The following is a 15,956-nucleotide window of genomic DNA, read 5'->3' as shown; positions in this document are numbered from 1 at the left end:
GTAATCACACAATTCATACATTTCTAGACATATTTTTATTAAAACTTGAATAATGAACACAAGATATATTACTACTGAGTGTCAGTTATATACATATCACTTTGTCATGTGGATATGAATGGTGTATACAGACATACAATACAGTACGCACAGACATTAACAGCCAATGTACAAAAATATCCTAGACAAAACTTCATAACACGGAACTTGAAAGGATAATTTTCACAAATGTGGTTACATAACAAAAAAAATGTAAGATTTTGTTAAAGACTTTGTTTCATAATATACAGACCCTATTTTACACAAGCTTAAACCAGCAGGTAAGCTGAGATTGACCGTCCTAAGCTGACGTGGCCACACACAGGGAAAGCATAATGTACCATTTTTATCAACGTGGTTATTTTACAAAAGAGACGTAAGATTTTGAAAAATTTTTATGTTTCGTAATATACAAACCATATCATTATACCAGACAACCTTCTTGACAACACGGCAGGAGGAATGAACAGGCAAATCTGTTGCCACTTTTATGAAGTCAAGGGAAAAGTATTCTAAACCAGGTCAAAATCAGAGAGTTATACAGTCTACAGACTTAGAGAATATAGAGGTATACATTCTGCAGAATTGGAGAGATGTACAGTCTACAGAGAATTTGCGAGAAGGACAGTCTACAGAATTAGATTGATGGACAGTCTAAAGAATTTTAGAGATGAGCAGTCTACAAAATTAAAGGTGTAGAATCTACCAAATTAGAGAGGTATACAGTCTACAGAATTGGAGAGGTATACAGTCTACAGAATTAGAGAGGTATACAATCTACAGAATTATACAGCCTACAGCTTAAGAACTCAACAGCTATGCTTACTAGGAAGCAGGTTTGATGTATTAAAACGGGACACAATGAAAAATCAAATTCATCTATTCCAAAGATGCTGAACTTATCCAATATCCATTTAGCAATTTGAGGCCACTGCCCATTGCCAAGTTTGATTACAATCAACTAATCAAAGGGCAGTTCAGGGTAAAAAAAATCAGGATAATCAATGGACAGTTACCGACGACTGGAAAGCTGATGTCGACCAGAATGACAGTTGGAAAAACTACCAACACCAAGAATCTCGAACTACAAGCTGGAAGCTGCCCTATAAAGAGAGAATGTTGGAGTGGTTACCTTCAACCCGACAACACCTGGAGGAGTGCCTTATGAAATGTCTGGAGTGTCCTGGACCGAGAAAAACTTAAGAGATGGCAAGAAAGTTCTCTAGATCAGAGAGAACGCTACAACATGGCTACCCTAAACCAGGAAGAACACTAAAGATGTGTCGTCAGTTTAATGACCAAAGGGTTGCTGTTGATGACCTCATAATGAATGCTTCACATCCATCAGAGCGAAGGTTGTGGGCTAACCTACAGCTACAGAACTTCATGGTAGGGTTGATTTGACCAGAACAAAATCTGAGCATCACAATTACGTCGAGCAGGCAAGTGAAAAAAGTATGCTCTAATATGAATGGATGCATAATACATCCATTTTCTCTCCCGGTTATGTAGAGTATGGTGTATATATAGCCATTTTCTTTCCTCGTCCTTCAAATGAGTCATCTGTAAAGCTATATTTATTGTAAGCTGATCACTCACTAATCCTGAAGGATTGTCTAAGCCAGTCACTTTTCACCTGTTCATGGGATTCTTGTTCATGGCATTTGTGTCCAACTTGAAGAGGACTCTCTGTCACTATCTTCTGCCTGCCAATGACAGCACAGCTTGGAACTTGGGTACACAGGCAATTTACTTGCACGGACTCTGTGACGTTCGCTTCGTAGGTTTTGAGTTATGACTTTCGTCTGCTTGTCCACTCTTTGCTACTGGCCTCATACCAAGCTTTCAAACCTTCCACCTGAGATCGACAGTCAAATTCCGCTGTACATTCAAGAAGAGATCTCAACCAACAGTCCTTCCATTGTCTGTCTTCCCAAGACAATCGTTGTATTCCAGCATTCATCACTCGAAGATCTCACTATGGCCCTTACACAACACTTCGTAATCTTTTGCAATAATCACAAGTGTAAAAACCAGTCAAAACCAGTGATATTTCTAGCAGGACAAAGCAAAAATAAGGCAGCTATTTTCTAGCAAGATAAACCAGTCAATAAGCGAGATTAAATTAATGTATCACAATGGCTAAATCCTTTGGAGAAAAAAGGACGTATTTGTGCAGGTATATCACTTCAAAGTGTTTCCAATTCGTATAAAAATATCACATAATGTTACCAAGTTTCCATTTTATGGAAACCGTAACCAATACAGAATAAAACTATGAAATCTGCACAGAATCAAGACCAAAGTCTTGCAGACGACTGAACAACCCACCAGAACGAAGTGGCGTCACCGAGGGGCATTTACTCAGTGGCTTACAGCGTGTAGAAGGACTGTTTCACCTGCTATCTTATATCCAAGGAAAGACTGGTCGATAAGCAAACTCCCTACTTACTATGGATGGAAAACACTGGGACATCCAGGTTAAAAGTCCTCAATATACCCATTTCCACAGGTTGCTCAATGGTTGATAGTCTAGACAAGCGTCTGATGTCCCATACTTTCCTAACTACAGACTTTCTGATCTCCAGTTGGCAAAACTGAAGACCTCAATTAACCTCAGTAGATCACATGAAGAGGTACAAGATAACAGTGGCCTCTTTAGCCACCACTGGGAAAAGACAGATCAAACACAATAACGACGGCTACATTTCTTAACTCGCCAAAAAAATACAAACATTTAAGGATATATTTCAACAAGTGCTAGAGAAAAAATGGCCACCACTAATGAGTTTGAAAAGGTGACATATGTTAGAGTGTATCCTTGCAAAATAAAATGTCAATAACCAAAGACCAAAACAAAAACTATGATACAATCATACACAAAGCTTAGATTACCCCGGGGAAGCAAGGCGAGAGTTTGTGTACGTAAATAATGTGATTTGGGATTTTACAAAAAAGACATAAAAAAAGGTTCTACTTATCCTCAGCAGATACCATAACAACCAATAGAGACTCGGGAAATAAAACTATCGTTCAGTAACGAACAAAAACCACATAAAATCACTTTCCAACGATGGCGCCACCTAAGTAGTGAAATCAACTCTAGGGTGACTCAAGCCTTTAATTCTTCGGTCATTATAGATTAATATAATGTGAAATAAGGTTTGTATTTGTACAGCATATATATATATATGCTCACATTACCTTCTTACATCAACTTATATAAAAGAGTTTCACAATCTTAACCTAAGATATAATATCACAAAATATATATATATACGTATATACTGTTCTAGACATCGTAAATAGCACCAATTGTTCTAGATGACAAAATTTTTGAAAAATCCAAAACTTATCACAAATTAATTCATGGATTTTGACTTTTAAAACAAAAATACAAAATAATTTACAAACAGAATATGAAATTTACATAAAACTGGCAATAAACTTATACATTAATAATAAATCATACACATTTTTCAACGTACTGGGCTACACTGAAGACATCGCAAAACGTCCATCTTTCAAAAAATTTTCAAAATACATCATACATCTGATAAACAGGTATGAATCACATACATTTTTAACATACTCAGAGCATGTACTGAAATTGTATAACATTTAGCAGAGAAAATGATTCTTTGGGCATAAACTCAAGTCATCAAAATATGCTCCATACAAAATTAGAAACTCAATTAATTTGTCTTGTGTACGATAAAATCCTTGCTATACAAATTGAGAATAATTCAGTGGTACAACTAAAAGACTGAATTGTATTGTTCTATAAACACTGTGAATATTTTACAGTACATCAAAAATATTTTTGAGTGTTTTAACTGTAAAATCAAACAAAAATACTTGACTTAAATGCCACAAAATGCTAAGAAAATAAACATTAAATCAATACTCTGAGTTTTGTCATTCTTTTAGGCTTCAAATCTCATCAATACACCCTTGAAAATACTGAATAAACAAGACTCCTCACTCTAAAACACACCTGCTTGCTGTCCGGTACAAATTATCCCTAAATTACATAAAGCTGTGAGGACAACCTCAGAGATATTTCAAATATTTACAACATGTGGCATCAGTACATGCATTTTTTTACGAAAGGCTCAAATTCATGAGTCTTGCTATGCAAGGACAAAAAGTTCGCAGTCCTGAAACCTGAAAACTACAAAACCCAATACAATGAAATCATTCTGTAATAAACACAAAAGGCTTCTAGCCTTTAGATCCTTATGCAAAATGGGTCGGATTTCTTCCCGAAATCTTGGAGAGTTTGAAGGACGACCTTCAGCTCCAAATAATATGGAATGGACTAAAACATTGCCACTAAAACTGAATCTACAATACACACAGCATTACCTTGGGAGATTATCATTACAACTGTTCATTAATGATGAGCAAGATATCGCTGTCGCCTTGAGAATACGAAAGAGATCCGGTGGTATGACCGCTGTACGCTATAACTACTTAAGTAGTGTGGTAGTACCTAGCTTTATCATGCTTTTTGTATCCGGTGAATAAGAATTTAAAAAACCGATGACGCCTGCAATTTCCGTTGTCATAAAGCTTTCCCACAGAGGGTTCTAAACTTGGCAGCCGATTGCTGCGCTTCTCTGGGACGAGAATATAGACTACGAAGCATTCTACTTGCATACCTAACAGCCAAACATCGCCCAAACCTTGAGCCAGATGGCAGCCCACACCACCACAGTTTCATTTTTCAAGTCAGAACTCTCACTAGAAGCATGGAGGCATATCCCCACATACGACGATGCGCTGAATAGCTTGGCTAGTTTCGTAGCTACATATTTTGGGGCTTAATGGCTGAAAACCTTGATGGAAAAGCATGTTATTTTAAAAAGACAAAAGAACAGAGATCGTTACCCTGTGGTCTAGTACAGCGTATCATTACAAAGTCCCCGCTTCCCATAAAAATGAAAAAAAGTGGCAAGGATCTACGAAAATCGACTTGCTCCACTGTGGTACGGTTAAAATACTTTTAAATTCAATAAGCTTAAAGCTTTGGCATTACCTAATACTGGAACAACCTAAGAAATTGCAATGCCAGAACACTTGTAAGTGGCTTGAATTGATTATCAATAAGAGTTAAAGCTCGTCTGAGATTCCCACGTTTAAAATGAGATTGCGTTCATTAATCATTACCGTCAGTTTCTGATCATTACCAAATAATTTGGAGAAATCACACCAATGCTTTTGACTTAATGGTGCTGTTAACTGAGGATTTCATTACCAGTTATGAGACGGAATTCCTTGATCTGGGGAAACTTGATCGATAGTTGGTCTTCCTTCCAATACGAGCTGAAAAGAATGCCGCTGTGTAATTCACAAACCAGTCACCCCCTACCTCCCATTAAAATGCTAACTACAACTCGCAAATGTATCCGAACCCCTAACCAGCTAACAAATACAAATCGCGACAAATCCGTCGCTCGTGACCATACGCTAAACGAACTTCCGTCACATTCCTGTACTCTGAACCATTCTAAACCACTTCACTTACTGATGAAAGGCATACAAGGCCTTATTATGCCAGCAGACACATCTGAGAATTGCACGAAACGACCGACACTCGCAAAACGGAACCGTGAGACGAATTGACAATCCACCCTAACTTATGATGGTCGACAATCCACCCTAACTTATGACGGTCGCTGTTGCACTGTCCTCTCGGATTAACAGCTCATCATCGTCGTCCGTAGAAGGATGAGGAAGGGGGACTTCGTCGCCGATGATCCTGACATCGTCTTCTTCCTCAATCAGAAGTCCGCTGCTGATTTCACCTACAGTGCGTCTCCTCATGACCAGAAACACGGCGACGATGAGAACGATTACAACCAGCCCCGAACCAGCCGAAGCTACGATGGTGACGATGCCGTTGGTCACCGTTTTTCCCGGGGAACAAACGGCGTCCCTCACGGCGTAGGGAACGGAACCACTCGTGTTTAGATAAAATATTCCAGGCATCCTGCAACGGGAAAGTAAAATCTGGTTACAGGACAGAATGTTTTTCTTTCGATAAAGATTCAAAATTAACCAGACACATGCCACTTCCCAATTCTCACAGGGAGATGTTCTTAAATTGTTTGTTGGGTAGAAAGAGCTACATGATAAGACTTTGGTCACGTTTTTGTGATAACACAAACAAAATTATGCAGTATCTACCTTGACTTATAAAAAACCTTGCTCATGAACTACTGCACTGTTAGCAAAGAATTAAGTGGAACCTAACTCCACAGCTATGGAGGTGTTTATAAAATAGAAAAATCTGTGATTGGTTTTTCATCATCTTTCAAAACTAGAAGTAATCACTTGACCAAATCTCCAACTCGCCTTAAAAGTCCTAAACAACCTTTCATACTAAGTAAAAAACATTTGAAAAAATAAAATTGATCAATTCCACAATTTTCATATAGCCACACAATTTCCACATCTTTGTTTCATAAATAAAAACTACTTTTACTAAACCATTCACACAAATAAGAGATTAATTTTATGTGCATGCAAAACATACAACTACAACTGTACTACATTAGTTTGATTATCTAATGCAGCTGAAGTGATTAATGAAATAACTGAATACCAGTCCACAGCATACATTTACGAAGCCGTATTTCCCTCGAGTTTAATGTCTCATCCGCTCCATATTTCACAGGGCACCAGTATCCTTATCCCGGCATGAAACCAAAGGTCTTTAGCTCATTTTTCTGTGATTTGAAGAATGAATCTTATAGGTAGGTACAAGTGGAATAAGGGATTCTTTTGAAGAATGAATCTTGTAGGTAGGTACAAGTGGAATAAGGGATTCTGAACGTCAAAAATGTGTCAGAAGGGGGGCAGGGTAAGCCATGTTGTGGCAAAAGGCCAACCCTTATGAGTAGAACATTTCTGCTACCTAAGGGACATACTGGATTGCAAACCTTGTACCTAGATGACAATAAGATAAACCAGGAACTGTCTGCATGAAGTGACCAGGGACTGCAGAACTACTGGTAGAAACAGAATCCCATCAATAAAATGGAAAAAACTCCATTAAACTCATAATGACCTTACTGTCACAGAGACACTGGCACTTACAAAGAAAATGCTGAGATTCGGGACTGAAGTGTATTGAGAAGACTGGATTGCGTCCACTCAAAAAGTTAAACATTTTTTTATGTATGATTCTGACATTTTACAAAGATCAAGTAATGGATGCTGTATCTGAAAGGTATTCCAATAAGGAATGAAGCCTCCCATTACATTAGTTGTACCTAATAATCTTCTGAAGTTATTTGGAACTTGGAAAACTTTAACCAGCTCTCTGCATAACAGTGTGGGTACCGCACAGTTCTCCGGATATTTGTCCCAGCAAACTAAAAACGAAAGAGTTGCCTAAAGATGATGTTTCCGTAAGCCGGAAAGCACACAAATTTCTGGTGGTCCAAGATGGATTCAGCACTCAAGGAGGCGAGGTAAGGAGCAGTCCCTGTAGTCAAAACTGTGACTGGCAATATTCTGCTTTGTATTTTATCTGTGTAGTTACTAATCATACTATGATTACAAGACACAAACCAACATAGCTGGGTTATAAGTCACTCATTCATAAAAACTTTCAAAATAAAACAGAGCTCAGTAGAAAACTTACTCCGTGTTGGCGTAAAAACCCATGTACTGGGCACCGTCGCTACAGGGGCAGCTCCCGGAGGCATAGGTGTCCCAGTCAGTTGGTCCAGGAAGAAAGTATCAGCCTGTAAGATGCTCTCCCTCAAGTACCGCGATGCGCCATCATGTGGTCGCAGCCAAGGTCTCCTGCAAGATCGAGATGATCAGAATCACTCTAATTTGTTTCCTAGACCAAAGTCCAGACATGATTGTTACAACTTTTATAAAAAAGTATCTTAAATTCGTCAAAATCATACGACTACGAGGGAAGTTCAACTACTGTACTATTTATTTAACTAATATATTTATTTATTTATCTTTTTCTTTTTCAATAACTGATCTCATTCTTTTTACACTTCCTATTATCTTCTGTAACTTCTTTCAAATGACTGCCATATGCCCTGGGAGCTAACTTTCCAGTCAATGGTCCCTATGGGCTTGTTCCATATGAATAGGGGTTTATCTTCTGAATAATAATAAGAATAATAATAATAATAATAATATCTCGGAAGAAGACCCTCTTTCAAGCAAACTTCGTTGAACAGTACGGCTGTCTGGATGCCGATGAGTTTGTACTGTAGTTTCTCAACCTCTTGAATGAGTTTCTCTGATTTATTTGCAGAAACGTCGAGGAATTACAATACAAACTAAATGGCATCCAGGTAGCCATAGTGTTCAATGAAATAATAATAGTAATAATAATAATAACGACACCTCGCAACATTATCGCAAAAGTTACCACAACAAGAAGTTTAGCATCGTACCTCCGAGCCCAGGACCACTGCGGCATGCAGGCTGGTACTCCCCACCGTTGGGCCAAAAGTCAGAGTGACCTAGGTTCTCATTGATGCCGTAACAACTCTGGAAGAGAAACAAGGTTAGACTGAAACAACAGACTGAAGTTTGTGTGTATGAAACCGGCGTGAGGAAAGGAAACATTAATTTTATCAGTTGTTAAGTATTTGTTTCAGGCAGGTTCATGTGGCACAAGAGCTCTTGCAAGGATAATGTCAGGAAATGCAGAGGCAGAGGATGAAACCCAAATCTTGCCAATTAAGAGACAAAAGTACTGGGAACCTTTATGCGTCATCAACTAATACTCTTTCACAGTAATTTTGCAAAGATGCCTAAGGTTCTAAAAATGAATAAATATTTTGAACAGGTGTAAAAATAATCAAGAATCAATCATATAACAACCCAATTTCACAGACATTTTTAAACAACACAAATATTGTATAACCAAAGAACTTCTTCAATCTTTGGAAAACTTGTCATAACACTTACAAACCAAGGATTCAATTTGGCGTCGCAACCGTTTGTGTGCATGACATCAACGTAGTAGGCATCTCCGCGGTCCAGTCTATCAGCGGGGCCGGTGTTGTGGTAAGTCAAACCAGCCGGGTCCAATCCTGAAAATGTATCAATCAATCAATCAATCAATCGTTCCCCGTGGCATCCACGGGGATGCATAGGGCCTCGATGGAACTCACGCCACCACATTCTATCCTGGGCTAACTCCTCAAGATCTCCCAAACACTCGTCTCCTGCTTCCCGCCTCATTGTCCTTAACCCACCCCAGTGTATCTCATACTGTTCCCTGTCTTTCATATACATGGTCTAACCACTTCCAGCATGAGAACATCGGTAAATATTCTGTCATAAATTCATGTCTAAACTCTGGTCTGAGGCTACTAAAGGGAGAGCATTTTCACTCTTAATACAATCCTCTTACTAGCCAGTAGTCTAACATTATTATTCCACTCTTTCTCTCTTACTGTCTTTCACTACAAACCTCACAATCTGTGTCACCGAGAAATTTAACCAAACCTAAACACTTAAAATTCAATTAAGGATGACCAAGTAAGATTTTTCTGTGGTAATGTCTCACTGAAGATAACATTTGAGATTTCTGAGTTATGAAGAATATGGCAGAATCACCATGACTACTGATGTCTGTAAATCAGGTTTCACTTCATGAAATCTTACAATAGCTCATTCTGTGTCTGAATGACATGAAGTTAAATCTCTTAATTCTGCTCTCACCAACAAGATAAGTTACTCCATTCACATTCAGCAGAGGTTTGGAAAAAACATCATGAACATTCCTGTCTTTAATCAGAAGAGCAGCAATATATGCCACCCTCTTGCCAGAGAGATTCAGTTGCGTCAAAACTTTCAGTCACATGCAAATAAACAAGTGACACTGAATGAAAAAACCTACCAGTGATCCTTCCAAACTTAGCAGGGACTGCTTTAGCTGCCAGGCCAGTGATGTGGGCACCTAGAGAATGCCCGACCGCATGAACATCGTCCATATTGAGACCTTTTCGTGACTTCAGTACATTTATCAAAAAGGCCAGGTCTTGGGCTACATAAACCACTCTCCCAACGACAATGTAGTACTGAACTACAGACGTCCCGGCGGGCCAGTCCACTGCGATGACGTTGCAATCAACCAGGCTCAACAACTCTGCGAAAGACGTTGATAAAAGGGTCACAAGCACTGAATGTTCTTGCCCTACATACTTTCATTCAAAGAAATTCTGCAATGTAATAATGATTACAATGAGATAATCTGCAAATCTTTGGAAAACTGACTCATTTGATAATATATAACTGAAAATTCTTGCCATATATACTTTGATTTAAAGAGACTCTACAACATAATTTTAGTTTTCTTGAGATAAACCGGAAATCTTTGAAAAACCAACTTTGATAAACTGAAACTACTTCAGATACTGATAAAATTACCTTTGAAGATTCTACAACACTTACTGTCCTTTATAGATAAAATCCAATCCTCTGTGCCCCAACCGAGAAAGCCATGGACGATGATAAAGGTCTTTCGTGCAGTGAACGTGGTGTTACTTATACTATCTGGATTTGTCGGGTCTAAAATCTCTGAAGAATTCGCTGGAGTGTTCCTGGAGAAATGAGCAAAGATTAATATTTTTCTTAAATGTTCACGGTTAAAGCAAATAGACAAACCATTCTGAAGTACCTTTTCACATCGACAGATTATCTTATTCTTCTTTCAAATGCTGACATATTTTCTAGTTCATTTTTAATGGACAAACAATTTTCCAGAACCTTAATGTGGACAAGTTCTTGTTTTCTAGTCAACTGTAGTGACAAAAAACTTACTGCTTTACAATCAAAACGCCATCTATAATTTCGAGTTACAGTTTTACCATCACCTTTCAAATTTTATCACCTTCACATTTGAGAAACTACAGTTTACCGATTATTTTTAACAAAAGCAAAGAATTATTTTTATCATCCCCATCTAAAGTTGACTAAACAATATTTCACAGACACCTTATATCCTGACAAACCACTGTTCCATATTAACATTTTTATGATGCCATACCATCAATTCAAAACAGCTTCAACAACGACAAACCATAATTTCATAAATACCTATAAAATGATGACTACCACCAATATAGACAGAATAACATCAACAGACTAATGTATAAAGGTAATAAAATTCCATTGAGAGTGGCACAGTCTATGGGCATTTGTAAAACGTAAGATCATATTCATAAATTCCACCTCAATACCCACTGGGTATTAAACGAAGAACTCACCTTGTCCAGAGATAAAAGTGCTTGACTTCGACCAGTTCGCCATCTTTGTGTGAGCGTTCCGTTCTCTCCAAAACTTCCGTGCGGTTTTGTCTTACGATTTCATCTGCGGGTAAAATGATTTTGGTGAGCTTTTGGAAAATATATACAGAGGATCCTTGAATACCAAATTAAATCTATTTAATATACTGCTGATAACTCAATAGATATACTAATAATGAAGTTAATAAATGGTTCAGAATAATGATAAAGAAAATCAACTTAACACAGTGCAAAAACAAGTGCAGATTAATATTTTCAAGTCCAACTTTCAGAACTACTTATCAAAGAATGTTTCCCTCCTTAAACGAGGTGAAAATTGAAGTGAGGAAAGATTAAAGAAATTGAACGGCTAGGTGGGAAAGGACTGGCAGTAATGGATTATAAATAATAAGCAAAAAGTTACGTTGCAAAGAACTAGGAGTAACTTCGACAGTACATTGCAAGAGGCATAATCTAAGGGTCTATGAAATAATAATAACTGAAAATAAATCTACTGCAGAAGTAAAGTTAAACGACAGGAAATACGGACACCAGTTAAACTTACGTTCGGGTTCGGGCAAAACTCCCTCGAATCTTTTGTCCGGTCTCTCGATCACTACTTCTGCGATGCCTCCCCTGACAGTGGAGATCAGCAGTGCAAACAACGGCACCAACTTCATGCTACAGACCAACTCGCGGTTAATTAAGATGCAAAATGCTTTCTTGAATATGTGTATGCATACAGTATATGATGTTTCTGCAACAAGAAATAAAGATAATAAATTATTAAGCATCTAAATGCACTTCTGAAAATGGTAAAGGCGTATGCCTTTGAATAATCGTACAAATATTGCTCTAAAATTATGTCCTAAAATGTGAAATTGGTGTCTTCAGTTCGGTGAATGTAAAGGAGATTGCCGAACGAAGATGTCCTTTATTAATACTGTGTAATTTTTCTTTAGTTATGTATTACTTTAATCCCTAAGCGTCTGGTACTAAACAAGTTGGAAGCTCCACAGGACACCGTGTTTAGTACCAGATCCCCTGGAGAGATTAAAAGTAAAATTATACACAAAAGACAGTAAATTTCTCATCAACTGTGTATTTCCATAAATTATCTCACCTATACTGCTTTATATAAACCATTTTCTACACTGTTTATAGGAAATATTGCATTAAAAGATCTATATATATTCATAAGACTGTCTCCTTTGCTATTACCCTTCAGAATGGAGGAAATTGTTGATTTATACATTCAGTGACAAACGCAATACAGGAATACCCCAGGGTCTTCAGTTGAGACAGCCCGACCTGAGGATCACGCCTTCGTTTTGGAGGGTAGGCTAGCGTTAAGATATGATGTTGGACTATCTACATTATCAAATCCCACGCCATATTAGCCTACCATACCCTAGGGTATGTACGTAGGTTAGAACCCACACAATATGCCAAAAGAACACAACCCAGCTTAGCCCAGGGTATGCGAGTACATAAGGACCCACAAAATAAACCACAGGACACAACCAGCCTACCCTGGGGTATGTACGTACGTAAGGACCCACAAAATAACTCAAAGGACAAGACCCAGCCCACTCCTACCCTGGGGTAAACACACACAATGTAAGTACCCCAAAATAGACCCAGCCCGTTACTTTTGCAAAGGTTGCACCCTAATCTGGGTACACAGCCCGTTACTTGCAAAACATTACAGTAGAAAACTTATTCTCCATCCCAAAATACAACCATTAAGACACGTAACAGACTGAAATACGACAATTTCTTTATCATACCATTTTGTTACAGTAGTTGTTACCAGTGAAACACTACGCTGCTCTCCAGTAGTTCTTCCGGTCGCTGCAGTACGTCATTACAGTCGGGGGAAGACCAGGTTTGGGTGACTGCACATGCGCGGTTTTTTGTCTAATTGACCTATCGTATTCTCCGATTTAGATCAGACCCAGGCCAACCAATCACAGGCCCTTGGTTTCTCTGCCTTGCTCTGAATTCGTCCATTTCGTTTCCGTCCGCAAACGCAATGGATCTGTCTTGGTTGCAATTTGAGTGTTGTACATATCTCCGTTATATCTAGGGTTAGGGAGGCCACCCTTGAATTCTTTGCAAGGCACAGAGTGTTAAATTTGACATATAAGTATCCTGGCAGAAGGGAAGAAGCCTTCGACAAGTACCTGGCCTATTACCTCTTCCGCCGAAAGTACCCGCTGTACAAAGCCCGGTTTCACATGTTCTTGTGCGTTGTCGCTGCCCTCTACCCACCTCCTGCTCCCCCAGTGAACACGAATTTGACGCCTCCCAACAATAAGGTAAGTTCATTGATGTATATGTAAGCTACGGTAAATGGTTCCTACGTATGGCTAAGAGCAAAGAGGCAGCACATATTAGGTAAGTGATCTTGTTGGTAAGCGGAAGTCAGGGCCGCTCACGCTGTCCGAACGTCCACTCAGGCTAAGAACAGCCCATGTGTTCGGACTATGAGCTCAGCCAGAACAAAAACTGTATGTTGTGGGGGTTTGTTTACTGTAATCCCTGTGGCTAGCACGCGCAGCGCAATGTGACCTCTTGCCAGAACATACGAGCTTGCCAAGAATCATTAAAAAGCGGATAAGGCACGCAGCGGCGTTCTGCGAACCCCCAACTCAAAGCAGATATGTTAAAAGAAAATGGCATATTCTAGCAGTGTCCGTAGGTGCATAAGGTTAGCTGTTGTAAGTAGAGTGGTGGGACAATAGCATGTCAGCCTCACATATGTAGAGTAGCGGGACACCGCATACCTATGTGTTCGTCCCCCCCCCTCAAAACCCCAGTTTCCCAACAGGGTCCCCCTTACTGTTTGTTGTTAATTAGGTTATTCATATGGAGCAAAAACATCCATTTCGTGAATTCCTCCTCTGTGTCGGTCCCCCCACCCAATAACCCCGGGTTCCTGACATTGTCCCCTTTACCGTTTGTTGATAGGCTTTTGCGTATTCACTTATTGCATGCCTACAGTAATTACGACAAAATGTGCGTTTTTCATTCATTTTCTAGCGTGGAAAAACCTGCGCAACTGTTGTAAAGTTTTATCGCCTAGCCTACCCTTGGGTATGTACCTAAGTTTTATCCCACAAAATACCCCAAAAAGGACACAACCCAGCCTAGCCTACCCTGGAGTACATAAATACTGCACATAAGGACCTACAAATATTCCGAAGGACACAACGCAACCTACCATACCCTGCATAAGTACCTAAGTAAGGACCCACTAAGTACCCCAAAATGACAAAACCAAGCATAGCCTACCCTGGGGTACGTAAATAACTTTTAGGCCAAAAAATACCCCAACAGGACACAAACCAGCCTAGCCTACCCTGGGGTGCGTAAATACAGAAGGATACACAAAATACCCCAAAGGACACAAAGCAGACTAGCCTACCCTGGGGTTCGTACCTAAGTTTTGGTCCACAAAATACCCCAAAGGACACAACCCCGCCTACCCTACCCTGGGGTATGTATATACATAAGGACATACAAATGCTACAAAGAACATGACCCAGCCTACCATACCCTGAGGTAAGTGCCTAAGTAAGGTCCCACAAAACATCTCAAAGGACACAACTCAGCCTACCCTGGGGCATATAAGTGCATTAAGTACCCACAAAATACCCAAAAGTATGACCTACTCCTGGGGCACACATGGGGCACATAATACCCAAAAGTATGAATGGGGCACACAAGTACCACAAAAAAAAGTACCCAAACAAGTTTGACCCAAAGTATGACCCACCCCCTGGGGCACATGTGTACCACGTAATCCCAAAAGTACCCACCAAAATGGGGCACCCCACCAAAGTATGACCCACCCTACTCTGAGGCACATAAGTAAGTACCCACAAAATACCCCACCCTACCCTGGGGCACACAAAGTACGTAAGTACCCACAAAATACCCAAAAGTATGACCAACCCAACCCTGGGGCACACAAGTACGTAAGTACCCACAAAATACCCAAAGCATGACCAACCCTACCCTGGGGCACATAAATACGTAAGTACCCACAAAATACCCAAAAAGGACACGACCCAGCTTACCCTTGGGTACGTATGTAAGTAACCACCAAAAAAAAAATGCCCCAAAGGCCAAACTCACCCTGCCTTTGGGTACGTACGTATATAAAGACCCCCAAAATGCCCTAAAAGCACACGACCCAGCCAACCATACCCTGGGGCACGTACAGTACAGGTCAAATACGGACCACCCAAAAACCTCCCCCCCTACCCCACCAAGCCCAATTCCCCCTCGTATACTCACAAACGCCCTTCCAAGTCCTCCCGTCGGCGGCAACGGCAACCCCCTCACTCAAAGGACAGGACCATGACGTGGAATTCGGGAGGGGTCCTAAACACAAGGGCGAGACCTTCGGGAACGGCGGAGGAGGAACGACGTCATTCGCCTTCGGAGGTCGGGATCGTACTGACGGGGGCTCCGGAGGGGAGCCATTGGTTCGATGTAAACAAAGGAAATATATTTAAATTTAATTGTTTTAATTAGATTAAATCATTAAATTACATTTGAATTAGATATATTATATTATTTTGATTATTTTACGCCGTAAATTATTTATTTATCGAGATTAAATTTAAA

The 15,956-nt window shown here is 39.6% G+C and overlaps 1 protein-coding gene across 1 annotated transcript; it reads right to left on the bottom strand.

Moving 5' to 3' along the window:
- Positions 1-16: 16 nt before the first annotated feature.
- LOC136856373 (pancreatic lipase-related protein 2-like) lies at positions 17-15,787 on the bottom strand. Its single transcript, XM_067134182.1, is given in 10 exon segments — positions 17-6,034; positions 7,694-7,792; positions 7,794-7,857; positions 8,475-8,571; positions 8,995-9,119; positions 9,932-10,180; positions 10,486-10,634; positions 11,301-11,403; positions 11,884-12,075; positions 15,624-15,787. Coding segments are annotated over 9 exon segments (1,332 nt in total). The 5' UTR covers positions 11,999-12,075; positions 15,624-15,787; the 3' UTR covers positions 17-5,703.
- Between the last annotated feature and the right edge of the window lie 169 nt (positions 15,788-15,956).

Source organism: Macrobrachium rosenbergii, chromosome 35 (assembly GCF_040412425.1).
Source record: "Macrobrachium rosenbergii isolate ZJJX-2024 chromosome 35, ASM4041242v1, whole genome shotgun sequence".
Taxonomy (NCBI): domain Eukaryota; kingdom Metazoa; phylum Arthropoda; class Malacostraca; order Decapoda; family Palaemonidae; genus Macrobrachium; species Macrobrachium rosenbergii.
This window is presented reverse-complemented; position numbering and strand designations above follow the sequence as displayed.